General features: G+C 48.6%; 2 protein-coding genes across 4 annotated transcripts in view; one reads left to right on the plus strand and one right to left on the minus strand.

The window, feature by feature from the left end:
* SFXN4 (sideroflexin 4) overlaps window positions 1-15,726 on the plus strand; it is a gene marked incomplete at its 5' end in the record, with an annotated part of 16,824 nt that extends 1,098 nt beyond the window's left edge. The window contains 12 exons of the mRNA XM_005879706.2: window positions 500-574; window positions 2,185-2,211; window positions 2,297-2,351; window positions 3,660-3,685; window positions 4,416-4,469; window positions 4,551-4,607; window positions 4,734-4,799; window positions 6,100-6,178; window positions 7,032-7,147; window positions 10,829-10,914; window positions 13,321-13,438; window positions 15,337-15,726. Of these exons, the coding sequence (XP_005879768.2) occupies window positions 500-574; window positions 2,185-2,211; window positions 2,297-2,351; window positions 3,660-3,685; window positions 4,416-4,469; window positions 4,551-4,607; window positions 4,734-4,799; window positions 6,100-6,178; window positions 7,032-7,147; window positions 10,829-10,914; window positions 13,321-13,438; window positions 15,337-15,414 (837 nt within the window). The remainder of the gene's footprint in view (window positions 1-499; window positions 575-2,184; window positions 2,212-2,296; window positions 2,352-3,659; window positions 3,686-4,415; window positions 4,470-4,550; window positions 4,608-4,733; window positions 4,800-6,099; window positions 6,179-7,031; window positions 7,148-10,828; window positions 10,915-13,320; window positions 13,439-15,336) is intronic.
* A 3,484-nt stretch (window positions 15,727-19,210) lies between these two features.
* Window positions 19,211-23,993, minus strand: part of FAM45A (family with sequence similarity 45, member A) — a 21,388-nt gene continuing 16,605 nt past the window's right edge. For all 3 annotated transcript variants that reach the window (XM_014550600.1, XM_014550602.1, XM_014550601.1), the window contains 2 exons: window positions 22,955-23,049; window positions 19,211-19,695 (listed from right to left, as the gene is read on the minus strand). In XM_014550600.1, coding sequence (XP_014406086.1) covers window positions 19,519-19,695; window positions 22,955-23,049 — 272 coding nt within the window. In that variant the 3' untranslated portion in view covers window positions 19,211-19,518. The remainder of the gene's footprint in view (window positions 19,696-22,954; window positions 23,050-23,993) is intronic.

A 23,993-nucleotide genomic window follows, 5' to 3' on the forward strand; every position in this document is an offset into this window, starting at 1 on the left:
GGGGAGGGGGGGCGGGGGGAACAGGAGGGGGAGAAGCCAATACGACGGAATGTTTACAGTTGTTAGTTCTGGATGAGGGGATTCTAAGCATATGATCATCCTTTGTATTTTCTGTATTTAATTTCCCCCTCAAATTAAGTAAAAAAGAGAGGAAAGAAGACTGCACTGATTAGGTGTGGGGTGAGTGAGAGAGTAGGGGCTTGCAGGTTTCTGACTTGCACACCCAGGCCGATGGTGGTATCGGTGGTATCGTTCACTGAGACAGTTGCCGTCGGAGAAGAGCGGGGAGACGGCAGCCCCGGTGGGGCCAGCTGCTGGAGCAGCTGGGAGGTCCCCCTGGGAAGGACCCCGGGGACGATCCTAACGGAAACTCAGTGGGTGGAGAGCCTTGGCTACACGCCCCATTGAAGTCAGGTGTGACAAGCCTGTGACTCTTAAATCTGTGGATAAATCGGAGCAATGTTCAGCTCATGGCTCTATTTCTTTATTTTTATTTTAGAGCAAAATAGAGAAGTCGAGGCAACTATTGTTAACAAATGAAGATGGGTCTATTCATGACTTGCAGGACAAAAGGGTAGGTGTCACCGGCCTGGGTCAAGACTGTGTGTGGTTGCCTGTGGGGGATTCTGCCCTCAGATGCTCTGAAAGCGATCGTGGTCTTTGAAAACAAGGGATGCACTTTTTGAAATTGGGTTTGTTTTTCTTTGTAGTCAGCATTTCTTCTCATGAGCCAGATTAATATGAGGTGCCAGTCGCAGGAACTAGTAATCAGGAGAAAAAAAATCATAGGCTTCCTCCCACGCAAGGGCTTTTAGTGGGGATTCTCTGTAGTCGGTTCCTGGAGCCCTGTGGCAGATTCCAGAATGGAGGCAGGTCTCCCAGGTCTGAATCTATTTCCTATTAGAGGCTGGGTTCCGGGCCGGGTTCCATTCCTGCCCAAAGACTCAAACCAAGTATTTGATACCTACCTTGCCGTGAGCATGTGGGGCTTTCCAGGGCCCACAGACATCCGTCCCGGGAGGCAGCCTGTGGAAAGCTCACAGATTCAACTTGGTTTTTCTAAGAACTTGTTGGGCCTCTGGACTTAGAGGCTGGCTCTGTTGCAAGGGACTTAGCTAATGGTGTGCTGTGTCGCCTGCACATAGCCTGCCTGCCGAGGGATAGATTAGGTATTGGCCTTGAGTCCTCTCCAAGGTCAGAGACTTAGGGATTTTTAATGTTTTGGTCATTGTTGTTTTTTAATTGAAATATATATATTTCTAGTCACAGGCCTTGACCTAGGGATCCAAGGTGGGGAGGGTGTCACAGGGAATTGGGGGAGGGTGTTGAAGGAAGGCTGAGAAGGAGAGGGGACTGTGAGCAAAGCTCAGGGGAGGAGAGCAGAGAGGGGCTGGGGGTTGAGCTAATCACCAAGGGCCAATGATTTCACCAGCCAGGACCACTAATTAAGCCTCTATTTAAAAATACCTAAAGCACCAGTCCAATTCAATGGGGAAAATGTGTGTGTGTGTGTGTGTGTATTGATTTTAGAGAGAGAGGAGGGAGAGGGATAGAGAGATAGAAACATCAATGAGAGAGAATCATTAATTGGCTGTCTCCTGCATGCCCCTACTGGGGATCAAGCCCAAAACCCAGGCATGTGCCCTGACCAGGAATCAAATCAGAAAGCTCTTGGTGCATGGGCTGATGCTCAACCACTGAGCAACACCGGCTGGGCTTGTTGATTTTCTTTACTTGGATGATCTCTTTGGTGGCTGTAAGCTCATTTCCTGTTTGCTTGGAGCTCTCCATATGGTATGTAACAGTTTGCCCTCCACTCTCTGAAAAGTGGAGCAAAGGCAACATCACAAACAGACTGGAGAGATTTGTTTGCTGTCAAGCCACCTTTAAAGTTATTGCTTGTGCCTAGCTGGTGTGGCTCAGTGGTTGAGCATTGACCCAGGAACCAGGAGGTCACTGGTTTGATTCCCGGTCTGGGCACATGTGCCGGTTTCGGGCTCGATCCCCACTAGGGATTGTGCAGGAGGCAGCCAATCGGTGACTTCCTCTCTCATTGATGTTTCTCTCTCTCTATCCCTCTTCCTCCTCCCCTTTCTCTCTCTCTCTCTCTCGCAAGATCAATAAAAATATATTTTAAAAACACACACACAAAAAAGAACTATTGCTTGTTTTTTCTCTTTTTAGATCCAAGAAGCTTGGAAGAGAAGTCTCGTAAGTTTCAGCCCCTTTCTAATGTTTAGCCCCGAAAAGAACAAAACCAAACATCAAGCTAACCTGTGTGCTTCCCTTTTTGAAGGCAACAGTGCATCCTGACAGCAGCAAACTGATCCCCAGTCTGTTCCGACCTGCAGGTGAGCTGATTCTAATGGTCAGAGGTGGCTGGGAAGAGGTGATATCTAAGAGTTACAAAATGCCGCCTGCCTTTTTGTAATTGTTTTTTTCTAGAAGGATTTCTGACAGTGAGTCTGGAAACCACAGCTTAAAAAGAATATTTGAAGGGTGTGGGGAGAGCAGATTTGGGGCCCAGAGTCGTGTCCAGTGCTTGGAACAGATCTGGGTTTGAGTGTGGGGGACCGGCTTCCAGGCCTGAGCCCCGTCGCCGCCCGACCAGCACTCCATGCGTTCACCAACCCCGAAGCTCTCCAGGCCGCCTGCTAGTATTTTTATGTCTGTTTTTTAAATATATTTTTATTAATTTCAGAGAGGAAAGGAGAAAGAGAGAGATAGAAATACCAATGATGAGAGAGAGTCATTGATCGGCTGCCTCCGGTACTTCCCCGCCCCCCACTGGGGATGGAGCCCACAACCTGAGTATGTGCCCTGACCTCCTCCTGGTCCATAGGTCAGTGCTCAACCACTGAGCCATGCAGGCTGGGCATCTGTTAGTATTTTTAAATGGAGGCTTCATTAGTTGTCCTGGCTGGTGAAATCATTGGCCCTTGGTGATTAGCTCAACCCCCCGGCCCCTCTCTGCTCCCTGGAGGAGGAGGATAGGAGAGTGGGACAGACAGGTCCAACTTTCTCCTCAGGTGGTTGGTTCCCTGGCAACCAGCCTCCAGCCTCGGGGGCTTTCCAAAGACACCTCAGGTGTGGTTGGAAGGAGCGTGTTATGAGTAACCATAACCTTGCCCTAGTAGTTCCTCTCACTTGGGAAATTCTAAGAAGTTTAGGATATTTGTGCTAGGAACGGGGAAGGAGAGCAAATTCACATTTTGTATTACTGTATACTATTACTAGAGGCCCTGCACGAAATTTGTGCAAGAGTAGGCCTTCCTTCCCCCAGCTGCTGGCACCGGCCTCGTCTGGAAGGTCGTCCAGAAGGACGTCCGGTCTAATTAGCATATTATGCTTTTATTATTATAGATAAACCACAGGTGTATTACATTCGCGTGGCAGGGTGGCAGGTGCCGGTTAACACTGCTTACCTTCAGCGAGAGGGACTCGGAAGGCTGGAGGGTGGGAGTCTCATTACGACTTCCTGTGCTGCGCTGGTTTACATTTTTGCCACATGCATATAGTTGTTTTTATTAAGAAAATCAGAAGAATGAGTAAAAAATACCCTTCGATGTCCGTGCCTTCCAGGCGGCTGGAGAAGAGGTGTGGGGAGGGGTGCCCCCTTCTGGCCTCTCTGCAGCCGTTGACCCCCTTCTCTTTGCCAGCTCTCCTGCCTTTCATGGCGCCCATGGTAAGTGAGCCGCTCCTTGCTGTTGTGTGAGCCGGGGAGGCACGCTGGGGGGTGAGGAAGATGCCCACCCATCTCCTAAACCCCAGCTCCCCGCCCCTGCCCGTGACTGCCCGAGAGACGGTCATGGGTCCCTACCCCAGCGCCTGTCTGCTCTTCATGTTCCCTCCCTGCCCCACACCACGCCCCGCCCCACTTACCTAGTCAGGCAGCCGGGCCTCTCGAAGGCCCACAGGGTCTCACAGGGTGACCCTGGCTTTGACTGCGTCCTGTGCACAAAGCACTCTGGGAGGAGACCCGTGAGTTAAGATGTGCTTCCTGCCACAGGCCCACGGAATGGGCCTTTACCGCGGCTCCCCAAGCCCTCGCCCTGGCACAGGCCCTCACCTGGGACCTGGAATTGCCCTCAGGAGGGCCAGCCCAGCTTGGCGCCCACGCGGTGACAGCACGGCTCTGCCACACCTTCCCCTCTGTGTCCCTGCGGAGAGCATCCTTCTCAGCTGCAGGGCTCAGAGGCAGGGCCACTGCGAGACCCAGGTGTCCTCACTGCCCAGGTGGTGCCCATTCAGCATCGCTTGTTCCATGACCGGGGGCCCCTGCATCACGCCATCCTCTCCTTGTCCCAGCTCCTGGGGGCCCCAGTTCTGCGTCTCCCCTGGGAACTTCTTTGCTCCAACGAGCTCTGGCTCCCCTGAAACACTATAACTGCTTTTTTTTTTTTTCTCCTTTAAAGGTATTTCTGTCGCTGGTGCCAGTGAAAAGTTTAAAGTCTATCGTTTTACCTCAGGTAGCACACATTTCAGTGTCGCGATTACTAAATTCTGTTCTTAAAACCAAAGTGTGACTTTCCGCCTCTGTCTTCCTGCAGTTGTCTTTCTGTACCTACAGTACAGCGTTCAACATCGTCAATGGAAACGCGAGTTACGTGAGTATCAGGGGCCCCAGGGGGTTGCAGCCTTGTACTGCATCTTCTGGAGTTATTCTTTGTTTTAATTATCTTTTCTGGGTAAACTGTGCTATTGGCTAAACATATACTATTGTTTTTCCCTAGAACCGTCGCCCATTCGAGAGTATATTACTAGGGACAGGAGTAATTGCTTCTACAGCCTTTTTTGGAGTAGGTATTTTAAAATCTCTCTTTGTGTGTGTGTGTGTGTGTGTGTGTGTGTTAATCTTCACCTGAAGATATTTTTCCATTAATTTTTAAAGAGAGTGGGAGGGGGAGAGACAGAGAGAGAAACATCCATGTGAGAAAGAAACATCGATTGGTTGCCTCCAGACACGGCCCGACTGACCGGGGCCAGGATCGAGCCTGCAACCAAGTTACGTGCCCTTGACCGGAATCAAACCCGAGACCCTTCCGTCCATGGTCTGACACTATCCACTGAGCCAAACCGGCTAGGGCTGAAATCTCTTTCATTCTTCAGAATTCAAAACAAAACAAAACTTTACTCTGATTATAAATTTATATTCCATCTTAAACAATTCATACAATATGATTAAGACGTAAAGAAGAAAATAAAAGTCACCTGTAACTCTATCCCCCCCTACAGTCACGTGAGTATTCCAAGTTTCTAGGCATATGTGCAGTATGGTTATCTTTTTAAAAAATTAATTTATGCTCCACAGACATGGTATCCACATTGTATATTGCTTTGGATGTCAGGATATTAGAATGGTTAAAAGTGTAGACTTTAGAGTCAGGTAAGCCTAGGTTTGTATCCTAGCTTAATTCCTGAACAGCTCAGCGACTCTGGACACATTAATGTCCCTTCTTGAAACCTCCGTGTATTCCTCTGATGATCAGGAGAACAGCTCAGTGCTACACAGATTTAAAAATACACAGAGAGCCCGGCTAGTGTGGCGCAGTGGTTGAGCGTCGACCCAGGAACCAAAAGGTTGCCAGTTCAATTCCCAGTCAAGGCACATGCCCAGGTTGCAGGCTCGATCCTCAGTGTGAGTGTGCAGGAGGCAGCTGATCGGTGATGTTCCTGTCTTATCTATGTTTCTGTCTGTCCTTCTTCCATCCTTTCTCTCTAAAATTTCAAAAAGAAAAAACACTTAAAAATAAGTAAGTAAAATAAAAATACACAAGAGAGCCTGGCTGGTGTGGCTCAGTGGTTGAGCTTTGGCCTATGAACCAAGCGGTCATGGTTCGATTTCTGGTCAGGGCAAATACCGGGTTGTGGGCTTGGTCCCTGGTGGGGGGTGGGGGGGGCCTGTAGGAGGCAGCTGATCAATGATTCGCTCTCCCTCTCCCTCTCTGAAATCAATAAAAACAATAAAATAAAAATAGCGCGCGCTGACGGAGGCCTCACCTGTGATAGGAATGAGGTCGATGCCAGCTCTCTGCTGTCGAGTGTGTTCAGCTGATTTCTTGTCCCATGCAGTGATGCTTTTTCTCTCTTATTTTCTAGTTGTTCCCTCGTTTGCTCCTCATGAAGAGTGCCATGAAAAACGTTTTCCTAAGGGAAACCTTGCCTGCCGCCATTCTCAGTAAGCAGGGAGCTTGCGGTCCTTGTAGTCTCTGAGCCTTTCTCCCATCTTCAGGGACACCCAGGTCTTTCGGCCACACTGTGGCTGATGGCAGCCCCCATTTGCAGCTGGCAGGTGCCCCCGGGCCCCAACGAGGTCTTTGATTTGAGAGGTGACGCTTTCTCTGTAGAGACCCCTTTTGCTGTCAAAGGATGAACACAGACCTGGAAACACAAATTATGTCCTAAAGACTATCTGTCCAAGCCCTCGATGTGTGTTTTTAACTTCATCCTGACAGCAGTTGATGGGTAGGCAGTATTATCCCCATTTACAGATGAGGAGACTGAGGCAGGGGGAGGTGAAGGAACTTTCCTAGGGTCACAGGAAGAAGCAGTGATCTGACTCCAAGGGAGTGACAGAGACATTAACCAACTACTTTAGGTTTGCTGTCTGCAAGTTCACTGGTTCACGCTCCAGATTTTGGGTTTGGGAATCAGCACTTTGAAGAGCTGGCAGAATATCAGTGGTAAAATTTGGGAAATTGTTACGGAAACCTGGTCAAACCAGCTAAGCAAAAAAGGGGGGCATATTTGAAGGACCCCCGGGTTTCTCTTGGAATCCTGTTAGGGAGCCAGTCTGGACTTTCCGGGGTGCTGGAACCCGGTGCTGGGTTGCAGTCAGGATCCAAGACCGACAGGCCAGCAGCCCTGACCCCAGCTCCACCGCCCAGCAGAGAGCCTGGTTGGCCCAGCAAGTCAGGTGGCCACTGAAGGTTGGGGAAGCACAGCCATAGAGGAAGAGGCTGGACACCAGAGAAGATGCCCCTCCCTGGACTGAAGCTCATCTCTGTTGTGTTCTCTGCTTCAATCCACAGCCCAGGTCAGTGCAATGAATGTTGCCGCATCCCGAAGTTTTGAGCCCGTACGAGGGATCGAGGTCATGGACAAGGAAGGCAATGTCGTAGGCTATTCCAGAAAAGCTGGGACGAAGGTAGGGGAACACGATGGTGCAATAGCTGCTTGCCTTTGGGGCAAAGAAATGAATTTTCTGTTTGGGAGCTGGTAACAAATTCGCATTTCCCTTCAGACTCTCCTTATCCTGTCTGCCCTCATTATGCCGAGAGAGGTGTTCTGTTTTGCACCCCGATGTTGAAAAGATTGTGCGTTAAGACCTGGCTGGTGTGACCCAGTGGGTTGAGCGTCATCCCATGCACCTACCAGTCAGGTCACCCGGTCAGTAGTGTGGGTTCTCCAGAGAAACAGAACAAATACGGTATCTACCCATCTAGCTACCGATCTATACATGTATGTGAAGAGATTTATTTTATTTATTTGTTTTTTTTTTTGTTTTTATTGATTTTAGAAAGAGAGAGAGAGAGAGAGAAAAAAACCATTGATTTGTTGTTCCACTTATTCTTGCACTCGTTGGTTGTTTCTTGTGTGTGCTCTGACTGGGGATCGAACCCACAACCTTGTTGAATGGTGATGATGCTCTAACCAGCTGAGCTACCCGGTCAGCGCTGAAGAGATTTACATGCATTCAGCTCTAAGAACCTACTAGCCTATGGTAGTTTTATTTTGGGTATGGAGTTTTAAAATATTTTTTTTTAACAAATCAGTTCTTTTGGGGGGTACTGCGAAGTGACTTTAGCTGAAGAATTGTCATGTGAGGCAGTTGTTCGCAAATGGCACGAAGAGCAGCACAAAACAGCCCCTGGAATGAGGCGAGGGAATGGCCAGCTGGGCAGTCTTCTTCCCAGCATGTCGGGGGAAGGAGGAGCTCAGCGAAAGAGGCTGCTCGTTCAGCCGGGAAATGCATCGTTATTCGGCTCATGGAACACGTTACTCTCGATCTTAGCAACGACTCACGAAGCCGAATTACGAACCATCAGCTATGTCTTGAAATAATGGCACCTTTCCAAACGAATTGGTGTGATAATTGCCCGTATCAAGGAGGGAATGTGCTGCCGGAAATCAGATACCTCGTTTTTGAAATGAAGGTTCTGTTGCCTAAAGAGACATTTTTAACAGCTTTATTGAGGAGTAATTTACATACTATAAAAGCCTTGGAAGAGTATATAGTTTGGTGAATTTCAGCAAATCTAAGCAGTTACTCGGCCATCACCACAGTCCGATTTTAGAACATTTTCATCCCCCCCAAAATTCCCCTCGTGATAGTCACGCTCCCTTTCTACCCCCAGCTCCACAGAAACACTGATCTGCTTTATGCCTTCATAGTATGGCCTTTTCTAGAAATTTCATATCACTGAGCTGTCCGGCTTCTTTGACTTTTGAGGTTCATCCATCTTTTAACCCATATCAATCGTTTGTTGCTTTAGATCGCTGAGCAGTATTCCATGGTACAGATGGATGCACCACCTTTTTGCTTTTCCATTCCCCAGGCGACAGATGCTTGGGTTGTGTCCAGGTTGGGGCTGTTAGAAGCAATGATGCTCTGAGCATCCGTGGGCAGCTCTCTACCTAGACCAGCGGTTCTCAACCTGTGGGTCGCGACCCCTTTGGCGGTCGAACGACCCTTTCACAGGGGTCGCCTAAGACCATCCTGCATATCAGATATTTACATTACGATTCAGAACAGTAGCAACATTACAGTTATGAAGTAGCAACGAAAATAATTTTATGGTTGGGGGTCACCACATGAGGAACTGTATTTAAAGGGCCAGAAGTTGAGAACCACTGACCTAGACATATGTTTGCACTTCTCTTCAACTCAGTTTTAACTGCGGGGTGTGGGTGGTGTCGTGCCCTATTCATACAGCTGGGAAGAGAGAGCACATGTGTAATCCACAGGTTGTTCCTCAGCACCTCCTGCAGCCAGGCACCCTGCTAGGCTCTGGACACCCCAACCCTTCCCAGTCCGAATCCCTTCTCTCCGGTTGCCGGGAGCGCTGGGCCTCCCAGTGGGGAGGCAGCCGCAGGCCCTGCTAGCTCTCTGGGTATCTAGTCCATCTCTCCAGGAGGAACTGCATTTTTTGCACGAATGCCAAACGGGTAAAAGAAAGGTTGGATGGTCTGCTTTAAAAAAGAAAAGTGTATCTTTTTCTTAAGAATAAAGTGTCTGCCACTGTGCGTAAGCATAAGCATTCTTTTGTCATTTCTCTGTCACCGAAAGGTTTCTTTTCTTTGGCTAAAATTTCAGAAAGTGCGTAACCAGCAATATCTGATTGTAATAGGGCACCTTTGCTCAGATTTCAGGAGCTTAGTTCACGTTGTTTTCCCTTCACTGGCCTTGTCGGCCACTCAGGTGCGAACTGTGACTGGTGCCTGGTGCCTCCTAATGACCGCTGTCCCCTTTGGCGTGTCTTCCCCTTGCACGGGGCACACGTGGACACGGGCCGGCCTCGCCCCACTGACGTGGACCCACACCATGCTCACAGGCACTCTTCTCTCCCTGAAGCGGAGCAATTTTATTTTATTTCATGTTCCTGAACGTTTATTTTAGGAACCACCCTCCTCGGCTCCCTCTGTGGCAGCAGGGAAAGGCATTCGCTGCAGAGGGATCAGATGAGCCGAGCGTGTAATACGCAGAGAGCAGGTGCGGGCAGAGGAGAGGAGCCCTGAGGCTGCGGCCAAGGCCTGGGAAGTGGACGTGGGAGGCAGGCAGGCAGGGGAAGGGAATGGGGGCCTGTGTCCTTATTTATCTTGCACAGAGCAGCGGTCTATGTGGAGTTGTGTCTTACCCGGGGGTTGGGTTCTGAAGTTAACATGGTGTCGTTTGCAGTCATAATTTCCCTTGAAAGTCTCTTGCGTTGTCCTCGAGTACACATGATTTTGTGCATATCACCCAGACAGTAAATTATATTTTTAAATGTTCACTACATAGAGCAATGTGCAGAATAGAAAAGATGACAAAACATTATCAGGTCTACAGACATGTCTGTGCAAAGTAAAATTTTATAGCACACTTTTTAAAAAAAATATTTTTATTGATTTCAGAGAGGAAGGGAGGGGGAGAGAGAGAAACATCAATGAGAGAGAATCATTGATTGGCTGCCTCCTGCATAACCCCTGCTGGGGATTGCGCCCACATCCTGGGCCTGTGCCTTTACAGGAATCGAACCTGGGACCCTTTAGTCCACAGGCTGATGCTCAATCCACTGAGCCAAACCGGCTAGGGCTGTAGCACACTTTTAATTGCACAAGCAAAAATGGGTGCATGCATGCAGACTCGTGGGTGTGATCCCTGGTGCACTCCGAGCTGGGCTTTTGGAGCAGTCTCCCACTGGAAGGGGTGGGAATAAGGGGGGCTGTCGGGACAGGGAAGCCAGTGGCGCAATCCTAGCCTGAAAAGAAAATACACTAATAGATTGGTCCTCATGGCAAACACCAGCATTTCTACCAAGGGGGTTGCCATTTGGTTCCGGGTTTGCTTGTAAGCTGCCTTTGCTTATACTTAGCATTTTATTTGGAACGGTCGATGGACTGATGGAGACCATCGCAGAGTCAGGGGGAGGTAAATCCGCCTTCAGTTACTCCTGGCTCCGACCCCAGCCGCCCTACCTGCATGACCACGTCGGTGCTGCCTCCACCTCTCTCCACCTGGGTTATTTTTGAAGGGAGAAGGGAGAGCTGCTGTTTGCTTGTCTCTGTCATGAATTACAGAAATCGTCTCCCTCCACATCCTAAGCTGCTTCCTTTCGCTTTCCACTAGGCCGTCAGCGATACAGCAACATCCAGAGTCGTGCTGTTCGGGACCTCGGCTTTTATTCCTGAAGTCTTCTCACATTTTTTTAAAAAGTAAGATGCATGCTCATCTCCCCAGGGAGGAGTAAATATTTTGACAGTCAGAATCCTTATAAAACGTGTCTAATCTGCAGCTGGTGGGCGGGACGGGAGGAACGTGCTTCCGTGGTCTTCCTACTGCACACTCTTCGTCACACGTAGGACAGGAGGATTGACCTGGAATCCAGATGTGTGTATGCCAGCAGACCTGGAATCGGGCCCAGGCCCTGTCCTCAGTTAGCTTTGCGTTCTTGGCCACGTCCCAGCATCTTCCTGAGGCACGTTTCCTCACTCCCAGCACGATGGGTTTCGATGATTTGCAGGTTTTCCCAGCTCTGATGTGCTGTGAATGCTGCCCAAGCCTCTGGCCCCTCCTTCATGCCAAGCATGGATTAAATTAGCTTAAATGGTCCCAGATTCAGTAGCCTGTCACCCCATTCGAGAAGCAAGCAATGGCCTGTTGGGAGGAGGGCGTGGGGATCAGGCAGTCTGAGAAGCCCAGCTTGCGGTAGCGCAGGCCAGAGGGAGCTGTGTTGGTTTAGATACGGGGTACGGGCAGGGAGTGGAGCCTACGGCAGCTGAGCAGAAGCAGCTCTAGTGTGGGGACAGCCCTCTCCTCTCCTGCCACACGTTGGCTTCTTCCTGTCGATGACGTATGTGACTGCCGACACCTCCTAGGTGTATCCTCACAGTGTCCTGATGAGAAAGAAAAACACAGCAAACCCCGAGGGGGGTGGGGGGCAGGGCGGGCAGGGAATGTCTTCTGCTTAGTTCACAAACTCCCCGGGAAGGATTCCATTGGCCCACGTGGGGTCACCTGCCTGTTGCTGAACCAATCCACTCTGTCCAGCATGGGGAGCCAGGAAGCCCCTGCTAGGAGCATGTAAGGAGGGTTTTTTTTCAGGAAGTAGCAGCGTCCTGGGTAGCGTGAACTGGTACCTCGCGGCGGGCAGGGAATGTCTTCTGCTCAGTTCACAAACTCCCCGGGAAGGATTCCATTGGCCCACGTGGGGTCACCTGCCTGTTGCTGAACCAATCCACTCTGTCCAGCATGGGGAGCCAGGAAGCCCCTGCTAGGAGCATGTAAGAAGGGTTTTTTTTCAGGAAGTAGCAGCGTCCTGGGTAGCGTGAACTGGTACCTCCCACGATCAGTCCAGCTGGATGGGTGTGGAGACTTCTGCTCGGTCAGGATCTTCCTGGACCGCTCTGCTGGCCTCAGAGCTGGGCTCCGGGAAAGCTGGGGCCCTGGATGCCTATGTAATGGCACTGGCTGTCTCCTGGGGAGAGATGGTCCTCGTTTCCCAGTGGGCCTTGGGGTGCCCAGTAGGACCCCGTGTCATCCCACAACCATGATAGTATCCAAGGCAGAGTGACTTCCGCGGCTGACTCAACCCTTCCGTTTTGCATCTGAATGAGCCCAGAGCGCAGAAGGGGAAAGTGACTTGTCCGAGAGGGCCCGGTCTGTCCGAAGCAGAGCCCCGAGCGACTCCAGTACCCCCTAGCTCTGACTGACTCCCAGGATGGGGTTCTTTGCATCTTCCCACACTGTCTCTCACACTCTCAAAGGTCAGGGTCAGAATGTCACATCCGTGTCACATCTCTAGGGCCTGACCTCTCACTTTGGAGCTGTGGGATTTTGGACAAGTGACTTGACAGTGGCTACGTTCTCTTGTGTATGTGGGCTGTGGAGCGATCAAATGAGCAAATGTACCTCTAGTCCTTCATCCTGGGCCTGACACTGGTGAGCAAGACAGTTGGCCACCAGCAGAGCAGAGGGCCAGCCTCTAAAACAAGCCCTGTAACCTTCTCTCTCCCAGGACCCCGTTATTCGTGCGATACCCCCAGTCCTTGTGGACCCTAAAGCTGTCTTGTACCATCTTGGGGGGAGAGATGGTCCTCGTTTCCCAGTGGGCCTTGGGGTGCCCAGTAGGACCCCATGTCATCCCACAACCATGATAGTATCCAAGGCAGAGTGACTTCCGCGGCTGACTCAACCCTTCTGTTTTGCATATGAATGAACCCAGAGCGCAGAAGGGGAAAGTGACTTGTCTGAGAGGGCCTGGTCTGTCCGAAGCAGAGCCCCGAGCGGACTCCAGTACCCCCTGGCTCTGACTGCCTCCCAGGATGGGGTTCTTTGCGTCTTCCCACACTGTCTCTCACACTCTCAAAGGTCAGGGTCAGAATGTCACATCCGTGTCACATCTCTAGGGCCTGACCTCTCACTTTGGAGCTGTGGGATTTTGGACAAGTGACTTGACAGTGGCTACGTTCTCTTGTGTATGTGGGCTGTGGAGCGATCAAATGAGCAAATGTACCTCTAGTCCTTCATCCTGGGCCTGACACTGGTGAGCAAGACAGTTGGCCACCAGCAGAGCAGAGGGCCAGCCTCTAAAACAAGCCCTGTAACCTTCTCTCTCCCAGGACCCCGTTATTCGTGCGATACCCCCAGTCCTTGTGGACCCTAAAGCTGTCTTGTACCATCTTGGTCATGGGCCTGATGGTGCCAGTTTCTTTCAGCATGTTCCCGCAGATACAACGGGTAAGTGCCCTTGACTTCCTCTCAAAAAGGAATTTTCTCTTCCCCGCATTATAAGAGTAAAATCAATTATTTTCCTAAAAAAATCTGCCCAAGTTTATAAAAGTATAAAAGAAAATAACTTTATTGACATATAACCCCATCCCACAGATCCCTTTTGCAGTTTTGGATTCTATTTTTCTTTTTTTAAATAAATTTTCTATTGATTTCAGAGAGGAAGGAGGAGGGAGAGAGAGAAGAACATCAATGATGAGAGAATCATGGATGGGCTGCCTCTCACACACCTCCCACTAGGGATTGAGCCTCAACCAGACATGTGCCCCCCGACTGGGAATCCAACCGTGACCCCCTGGTTCATAGGTCGATGCTCAACCACTGAGCCACACTGGCCAGGCTGGATTCTGTTTTTCTTAACAGTATATCAGAAGCCTTTTTAGGGGATGTTAAAAAAACAACAACACCTCAGCTATTTTAAATGTTTTATCATTCCAGTGGAACAGTCTGCAATGATAGAAATGTCCTCTAAGTGTGGTGTCCAGTATGGTAGCCACTAATCACATGTGGCTGTTGAGCATGTGAAATGTGGCCGGTGTGACTGAGGAGCCAAACTGTAATTTTAATAAGGACTCATGCAGCTGGTGGCTACGGTATTGGGCTGCGCGGGTCTGTAGACTAGGTGATGAGTCGGCCTGCCTGGACTCGAATTCCCAGCTGCTCCAGACCTTGATTAATTTGCTTAAACTCTGGGAGACTTTGTCTTTGCATCCGTTAAAGAGAGAGGGCTGTAATAGTATCTCTGTTCCTGGTCCCAGGGACATTGCTGATCTAGTAGATGTTAGGGATTTCTGGCATTTCTTGGCTGAAAATCTCAAATGCTTGTTTTCTGTCACTGAAGTTAAAAGTCAGTCATGGCTCAGTGGACAGAGCATCGGCCCTCGGACTGAAGGGTCCTGGGTTCAATTCCAGTCAAGGGCATGTACCTCGGTTGCAGTCTCAATCCCCGTCTCTGGTTTGGTGCAGGCAGGAGGCAACCAATTGATGCTTCTCTCTCTTTGTCCCTCCCCCTCCCTGCCACTCTCTCTAAGAATCAATGGGAAAATATCCTCAGGTGAGGATTAACAACAACAACAAAAAATCAAGTGTGTCTTCATAGCATTTACAGTGTGGGACAAAAGTAAGGTTACAGTTGAGTACACAAAACAGTCTATTCTTACATTACTATTTATTATTTTATTTCCATACGAACAACTGTCAACCTCCTTTTGCCCCACGGTGTATATTTATGGAATGCTTTTATTCACAACCCAATTCTCTAAGTTTAGGCTTATGTAATCGTTAATTCAGGCAACTTTGCTAGCACATAGCATAAAAGTTTTAAATTATTTGAGATCGTTGCTATAGTCCTACAGAGGTGGTGAGGGACAAGGGGTAGAGAAGAGTAGCTTCTCATTAAAATAGATAAAACAGAAGGAAAAGTCTTTCGAATCCTCACAGTCCTTTTAGAATAGTTTTTGTCACAATGAGGTTGCAATAAAAGTGAACCCTTTGCAAGTAATTCCTTCTGATTGCATTGCACTCACTGCAGAGTGGATGGCTTATCAGCAGGTTCAGTCACTTACAGCAGCTTTCAAATCTCGTGGGATTGGCAGATTGTTAATGGTTGAAGCTGAGTGATGCGGACATGAGGGCTTATTGTAGTCTTTCTGCTTTGCTTATGTTTGAAATTTTCCAGAAGAATGTTTTTAAGAGGTTATGTTTTTTTGCTCTAAATTAGACTTAATTGACTAAAAGTTGGACTGTGAAATAAATGCTTTCTGAAAATGTCTTTAAAAAAATAACTTGGCTTCTAAAGTAAGAAAAGTTCTTACTATAAATATAAAGAATTTAACTTTGTTTTTCAGATACAGTGCAGTAAACTCGAACAGGAAATTCAGTCTGCGACAGAAGAAACGGAACTCTTCTATAACCGAGGGGTGTAGGGGTGAGTTCTGGGTGCACTTGTTTGATTCCTAACCTTCCTCTCGAGGTTTCAGTTTCGAGAACTGTGCCAGAGGTCTCCTGGGAACCCCCGAGGCGTCTGCGCAGACAGGATGGCTTCCAGCCACACATGCCAGGACCTAGTCGAGGCCGGTCGTGCCTGGGCTTCCAGCCTGGATGGGAGAAGAGACGCGGGGAGCTGTCCTGTCTCCCCACCGGGACTGCTGAGGGCTGGGTGGTGGAAGATCCCTTTCCTGTGTGTCAGCCTGTGAGCGGGCACGGTGAGGTGACTAATAAACTGGTCTGAAGTTGAGTATTGGAGAAAAGAAAGATCCATGGAGCCCAGGGCACAGGCATTCCATGGATGGCTCATCTCGGGGTAAACATGAACCTCGGGTGAGCTGGTGAAGGCCCCCAACTCCAGAGCAACCCTGTTTCCCTACTCGGCCCACTCCCATTTGGACGGCTACCTAAAAGCGTTGCCATTGCCACCCAGCTCCTTCCTTTTCTTCACTGGCAAACAACCCTGTCTCCTGCTTCGCAGGAAAAAGCAAGGCTCTTGGCAGCCCTGGAACCTCTGGCACCAAACCTGCAGGCCCTCCTCCACCGGCACCCCACCTCCCCTCCTGCATGCAAGGTCACCCTCTGCTTCTTCCCAGTAATATTTAAGCTGCTTGACTCACTGTCTCATTAAAAAAGCAAACCCCCCGCCCAGGCCGGGTGGGTCAGTTGGTTGGGGCATCGTCCCAAACACCAAGAAGTTGTGGGCTGGGTCCTCAGGAGGCAGCCAATCGATGTTTCTTACATCAGTGTTTTTCTCTTCCCCTTCCTCTCTCTCTAAAATCAATAGACATATCCTCAGGTGAGGAAAAAAAAAAAAAAGCAAAACCCTCATTCGTAGCCACTTTTTCAAATATTGTCTACCTCCCTGTTCCCACCCCTCCTCCTACTCTGCTGAGTGCTGTCAGCCATGCCCCCCAAACTGCGCTGACACTGCTGGCTGCTCGACCAGCCTGTGGGCTTGTTTACTGTGCCCTGGCCATAGGCTCACACCCAGCTGCCCCCTGCACTTTCGGGTGCCCATTGAGGCCTCCCAATCTCAGGAAGTGGAACCACCACAGTTGCATCAGACAGGATCACTGGCGTCACCCTGACTGCACCCTCCCCCACTCCCATTCAAGTCATCTCAAGAACTCTCCGTGGCCACTGCTACTGCCAGCTCAGTCCAGCAGCACCCCCTGCTGGTGACAATCGCCTTATTTCTGTCTGGCTCCCCGTCCAAGCTCCAGGTGGCCCTTCTACACCACACCTGCTTACTAGCCTTCAGTGGGTTCTCAGCACTTCAGGATCAAGTTCGAATTCCTTGCCATGCAGGCAAGGAAGAGCCTTTGCCTTACTCGTCTCTTGCCACTCCCTTTCTTCACTCTGAAGCAACATCCAGCTCCTCAGAGGCCGTGTTCTCTCTGCTCTGGGCCTTCACACCTACTTTCCTCTGACTGCACCCTCCCCCACTCCCATTCAAGTCATCTCAAGAACTCTCCGTGGCCACTGCTACTGCCAGCTCAGTCCAGCAGCACCCCCTGCTGGTAACACTCGCCTCATTTCTGTCTGGCTGCCCGTCCAGGTTCCAGGTGGCCCTTCTACACCACACCTGCTTAATAGCCTTCAGTGGGTTCTCAGCACTTCAGGATCAAGTTCGAATTCCTTGCCGTGCAGGCAAGGAAGAGCCTTTGCCTTACTCGTCTCTTGCCGCCCCCTTTCTTCACTCTGAAGCAACATCCAGCTCCTCAGAGGCCGTGTTCTCTCTGCTCTGGGCCTTCACACCTACTTTCCTCTGCTCTGGATCAACTCCTACTTATGCTTCAGGTCTGACTTGGACTTCAGTCACTCCCTCCAGGAAGCCTTCCAGGATTCCCAGTGCTCAATCAGGTGCCTCTCCTGTGCTCCCAGCATTTGTGTCTAACACTTGCCACACCACAGTGCAGTGGCCTGTTTGCAGACCCAGTGCCCCTGTAGACTGTCCCTTGAGAGCAAGAACTGCCTTGTACATCAAGGGAGCCCTAGGGTACAACAGTGCACTGTGCAGAGTAGGTACCCAAACATTTGCATCCTGGAGGAATGCTTCCAACACACCCTGCCCACATCATCAAAGAATGTATCTGGCTTTCAGTTTTCCCTGGGCCAGAATGATGCTTATCTCCAAATTTGATAAAAAGGGTTTCACAACAGCCTAAAAGGATAAAATTAGTCAAATTGATTTACCAGATGTCTCAGTGTATCCCCAGGCTTACACTAAACAAAATGTACAAAGGCTCCAGATGAAGCTCACCCACTACAGAAGAGAGTGGAAAGGTGAGGGCATCTTTTCAAGGAGGCACCTTGAAGTTGGTTGCTCTAGGAACAGGCAATGGAGGACGTACAGGTGGGAGGAAAGGAGCCTGGACCCCCTTCACTTTCAAAGATGTCTTTTAATAACCGCCCAGCACACCTGCACTTGGAAGGTTTTGCTTTTTTTGGAGTGGGGAAAATTAGAGAAAGGACACAATTTTTCATCTACCTAAATATGGTTGAATATCAAAATATTTCCATTTTATTTCTGCATCATACATTTGCAATTTTAACAACTTTGATTAGCTAATGCAGTAATACAAAAATGAGGGAGAAAAAGATGTTAGTATTCATTTTCATAAAGTGCAGAATTAATTTTAAATTGTTTGCCTTAGTAAACAAAACCTCATTTCAGGTCCACCCTTACCCAAGGAGGAAGAGAAAGGGCTGTTTTAAACTTTTTACTTAACAAATGAAAGATCCCAATAAAGACAAGATTTTTTGCAAACATTTTTTTCTGAGTAAGATTTCCAAGGACAACAGGACTGACTGTAAAATAACCTTTCAGGGTTAATATGAAAACATATAATAAAGTAACAAGTACATAACCTGCTTATTTTGCAATTTTTAGGTCTCCTATGATGAGAAAGGTACACAGCTGAACAGGAACAGGAACTTCTTATGTGGCCAAGTCACTTTTTACTGGAGTTACTTGAAGACCTCTGGTTTCTGCCCTTGCAGGCAGTTAATTCTTAGACTCCCTTACCAATCGTGAAAGTTGCTAGTTCAGTTATAGACATTAATATTCAAAATGGGCTGCTTGCTTTACTCTGCTATATAAGGACTGGCATCTTTCAAAGTAATATTGCTAGCAACAAGGTGAACTGAAGAGCACTGATGGCTTCAGCTTGCCAAATGCTTACCTCTGAGAGAATATAAATACGAATTATTAAAGTTGTCTACTCAAGTATAAAATCTACGCAAAACCCTCATAATATAGGTAAAATGGTCAAAGGCCAAGAAAAAAAATTTTTCTTTTACAAGAAAGTGCAACTGCAGGGTCTTTTGAATGATCTTCTAGACCAGTGGTTCTCAACCTTCTGGCCCTTTAAATACAGTTCCTTATGTTGTGACCCAACCATAAAATTATTTTCGTTGCTACTTCATAACTGTAATGTTGCTACTGTTATGAATCGTAATGTAAATATCTGATATGCAGGATGGTCTTAGGCAACCCCTGTGAAAGGGTCGTTCGACCACCAAAGGGGTCGCGACCCACAGGTTGAGAACCGCTGGACACAGCCGAAGCTGTTCTAGACAGTCCTGCAGAAAACTTAGTAGTTTGGCTCAGAAAGTACAGTTCCTCATGAGGAATTAAAGTTCTTCCTAGAAGAATACAAAGCAACATTTCAGGCAGCTTTCTGAAAATAAATCGTTAGTTTGTGGCGACACAATGAGACAAACGGGAAATTATAATCATGGAGGCTTTCGGATCTGCTGTGACTTACACGAGAACTCGACAGAGCCTTTTTCTCACTCCAGCACATCAGGCCTTTTTATAACTTATTTGTGGTAGTTACAGCACTTTGTCCAACATGGATAACAGGTGTGAAACTAATCAGATAGAGAAAATCAAGTGTTTTGCTATGTTTCAGTGCTTTTCAGGTCAAATCTCAATACTTTCAAATAAATCATTAAAATATACCATTTTCTTTGTTATTTTCAGTATTATACATAGTTAGTGGGTGATCGTGTCCTCAGTGATACCATCCTGACAGTCAGATTTTCAGCATTTGCTCGGCTGCTGCTAGGTGGTACAGAAAGTTTTCTGTCGCTGGTGGGAATCGTCTTTGCTTTAGAGCCTCAAGATTGAGGACACGCTTTCCTCCATCACCTAAAACTTCTGAAAAGGGTGCCAAGTTGGTGAAGATTTCTTTTGTTTTTAGGGAAATGTCCTTTAATAAAAACAGGAAAATATGCAATACGTTAGCACTGAAAAATGAGTAGTTTGTTGCATTTTAACGGAATTCTTCCTGCTATTTTTAAAAGTATATCAAATTAACTTTATAAATTAGAAAAAGTGAAACAAAGTTAACAGAAAAATCAATATCACGGATAATTTTTTCTGCCTCTCTGAATTTGCCTATTTGGGTATTTCATAGAAGTGGGATCATACATATGTCCTTTGGTGTCTGGCTATTTCACTTAGAATAATGTTTCCAAGGTTCACCCATTTGGAACTTAATGCCTTTTAATAATATTCCACGGTTCCTATACACCACACTGTTTGTCCATTCATCCATTGATGTACATCCGGCTATTTTCACCTTTTTTGGCTGTTAGCAGTGCTGCTATGAACATGGGTGTACAAATATCTGAGTCCCTGTTTCAATTCTTCTTGATAAACACCCAGAAATGAATTGCCGGATGTATGGTAATGCTATGGTTAGCTTTTGGAGGAAGCCTGCTATCGTTTCTAGAACAGACCTCCTGCCTGGGATAAGAAACCCAGCGCCTGCCACCTGCGCTTTATTCCTCGTCACCGACTCACATTCCCTTGGAGGGCTGAGGCCTCCCCAGAGCTCACATCAAAGTCATGTCCTTTTCTTGGTCTGCTGACATCATTACCCTTTCCAATATTTTTGGCCCTGGCCGGTGTGGCTCGCTTGGTTGGAATGTTGTCCTGTACACTGAAAGGTCTCGGGTTAGATTCCTGGTCAGAGCACAGACCCAGGTTGTAGGTGGGATCCCCGGTTGATCCATGTTTCTCTCTCTCTCCCTCCCTTTCTTTCTCTCTCTTTAAAAATTCAGTAAAAACATATCCTCAGGTGAGGATTAAAATATATCCTATATAATAAAAGCCTAATATGCAAATCGACCGAACAGCGGAACGACCAGTGGAATGATCGGTTACTATGATGCGCACTGACCATCTGGGGGCAGACATTCAACACAGGAGCTGCCCCCAGCCCGAAGGCCTCAGGCCAGCCAAGGCAGGTGCCAGTAAGGCCCCCCGCCCCCAATCGCCCTGCTGGTCACCCTGCAGAGGGAAACGACCAGTGGTGGGGGGTGGGGCTGGCTGGCAAGCAGGTGGCGCCAGGCCAGCCAAGGTGGATCACCCCACCGGTCACCCCACAGATCGGCCCTGATCGCCGGCCAGGCCTAGAGACCCTACCCGTGCACCAGGCCTCTAGTGTGTGTCTGTGTGTGTGTATCTCTACAACATGCCGGACACATTCATTATTCAGGTGAGGATTAAAATATATCCTATATAATAAAAGCCTAATATGCAAATCGACCGAACAGCGGAACGACCAGTGGAATGATCGGTTACTATGATGCGCACTGACCATCTGGGGGCAGACATTCAACACAGGAGCTGCCCCCAGCCCGAAGGCCTCAGGCCAGCCAAGGCAGGTGCCAGTAAGGCCCCCCGCCCCCAATCGCCCTGCTGGTCACCCTGCAGAGGGAAACGACCAGTGGTGGGGGGTGGGGCTGGCTGGCAAGCAGGTGGCGCCAGGCCAGCCAAGGTGGATCACCCCACCGGTCACCCCACAGATCGGCCCTGATCGCCGGCCAGGCCTAGAGACCCTACCCGTGCACCAGGCCTCTAGTGTGTGTCTGTGTGTGTGTATCTCTACAACATGCCGGACACATTCATTATACATTATACTGAGTAATCTTGTATCACTTTTAGTCCAATGAAAAACACTAATTCAAAACTCAAATTTACATATTTCACCAACTCTACAATGTAGAGTCAGTATTTTTACTGTAATATTGACAGAGGGATGGATGGGCAGCTCCTTGGGACAAAACCCACCCACTCCTCCTGTCCAGCTGGACGGCCCACCAGCACTGAATATAAAGAACAGCGCTGCTGACGGCCCCCCTCGCCCTTCAGCACCCTCTAGCTCACGTCCCTTTCTCCGAGAGCCATCTGATCCCTATCTGTTATACTCAGCCCCTTGTTTCTGTCGCAGCATTCATTTATCGAGGCTCACAATGATCTTCTTACTTATATTATTTTCTCTTCATCTACGCTCAAATACAGGCCACAAGGGCAGGCACTTTGCTCGCCACTGCCCTGCACTGCCCTGTGCAATGCCTGACATACAGTCGTTGCTCGATAAATACCACTTAAGTAAATGAATGGAGAAAAGAGCTAGGTGCAACCAGAAGAGTAGGGCCTTCACATCAGATGAGGCCCCGAGGTAGGGTTCAGAGAGGAGACCATCTTTCCAGGCCCCTGGCCCCCAGCGTTGGAGACAGGTCTAGATGAGGCAGGGCCTGGGAGAGGCGAGGCTCAAGTGTATTTTGCAGAAGAGGAGCAAGTTGCTGGAAAGGGACACAATGCAAACTGGCAGCAGACAGAGGGGTGGAGGCCGGCCTAGCTGCGTGCAGAGGAGGGGCTTACACCACATGGAGAGGCATAAATAAACCACTTGACCCTGGCCGGGTAGTTGTTGGTTAGAGCATCGTCCCGATACAACAAAGTTGCAGGTTCGATTCCCCAGTTAGGACAAAACAAGAATCAACCAATGAATGCCTAAATAAGTGGAACAACAAATCAATCCCTATCTCTATCTCTCTCCCTTACCCCCTCTCTCTAAAATCAATTAAAAAGTAAAAAACAACAACAACCATTTGCCATTCCAATCTGGCAAGGGGAGAGGAGAGGGTGCACATGGCACTGTCGCCAGCTGCCAAGCAGAGCACAGAGGAGCTAGCCCTGTGGCGTGCGACACCAGTCTGCGGAGCTTGGCAGGGTCTGCGTTTTCAATGTCCTGGAGACGTCACATCACAGCTGGATTAAGACACTCTATCTGGTTCCCCATGCTCCACAGCAACCTCTCTTTACAATGTGTTTCCCCATGAAAATTCTGCTAGGAGGAGAGAATGCCCTGGCCAGTCCAGAACATCATTCCACACCACTTAGAAGTTACGTTTCTCACCATAATGCTTGGCTTCAGCACCAGCCCAGCCCCTCCCCCCCATAAAGATCTTATCCTCAGAGACTGATAGCTGATTGGCTATGGCAGCCCCCGCCTGTTCAATTCCAGCAGGTCCATCTGCAAACCTTCATGAGCATCTGCCCGCTGGTCTCTCCCAGTCACTTCCCTCTGTCACGTGCACAGCAGGTAAGGAGCAGCTCTGCGCACGACCCAGCAACACAGGTCAGGAACGGAGTAAGTCGTCGGGGTAAGGAGTTACCTGTATAACTTGGCTGTCCGATTTCTCTGGATCTTCTGCAGACTGAACAATCAGATGACCAATCTCTTTGTGCAGTTTGCCCATTGTCATGGCCTCTGGTGAGATTAAGAATATGTTGTGTGAATATTTAGAAGTTTAAATAATAAAAAACAGCCCTGGCCGGTTTGGCTCAATGGATAGAGTGTCGGACTACAGACCAGGGGGTCTCGAGTTTGATTCCAGTCAAGGGTATGTACTTTGGTTGCAGGCTCCTCCCCGGCCCAGCCCCTGGTCAGGATGAATGCAGGAGGCAACCAATCGATGTGTTTCTCTCACATCGATGTTTCTGTCTTTCTCTCTCTCTTCCACTCTCTCTAAAAATCAGTGGAAAAATATCCACGAGTGAGGATTAAGAATAATAATAATAGCCCTAACCGGTTTGGCTCAGTGGATAGAGCATCGGCCTACAGACTGAAGGGTCCCAGGTTTGATTCCGGTCAAGGGCATGTACCTTGGTTGCGGGCACATCCCCAGTAGGGGGTGTGCAGGAGGCAGCTGATTGATGTTTCTCTCTCATCCATGTTTCTAACTCTCTATCCCTCTCCCTTCCTCTCTGTAAAAAATCAATAAAATAGCCCTAGCTGGTTTGGCTCAGTGGATAAAGCATCGGCCTGCAGACTAAAGGGTCCCAGGTTCGATTCTGGTCAAGGGCACATGCCTGGCTTGCAGGCTTGATCCCCAGAAGGGGCCGTGCAGGAGGCAACCAATCAATGATTCTTTCTCATCATTGATGTTTCTATCTCTCTCTCCCTCTCCCTTCCTCTCTGAAATCAATAAAAATATATTTTTAAAAAAATCAATAAATATATTTTTAAAAAAATAATAACAATAAATAATCATGCCATCTAGCTGAAAATCTGAAAGATCAAACAGGGAATTTTCAAAAAGCAACTGACGCAGAGCTATTTGAGATCTTGCTCCCAGGTATGTGTTGTCAGTTTGGTTCAAATAAAAACCGGTTTGGCTCAGTGGATAGAGCGTCGGCCTGCGGACTCAAGGG

Source organism: Myotis brandtii, unplaced genomic scaffold, assembly GCF_000412655.1.
Source record: "Myotis brandtii unplaced genomic scaffold, ASM41265v1 scaffold604, whole genome shotgun sequence".
NCBI classification, from domain to species: Eukaryota; Metazoa; Chordata; class Mammalia; order Chiroptera; family Vespertilionidae; genus Myotis; species Myotis brandtii.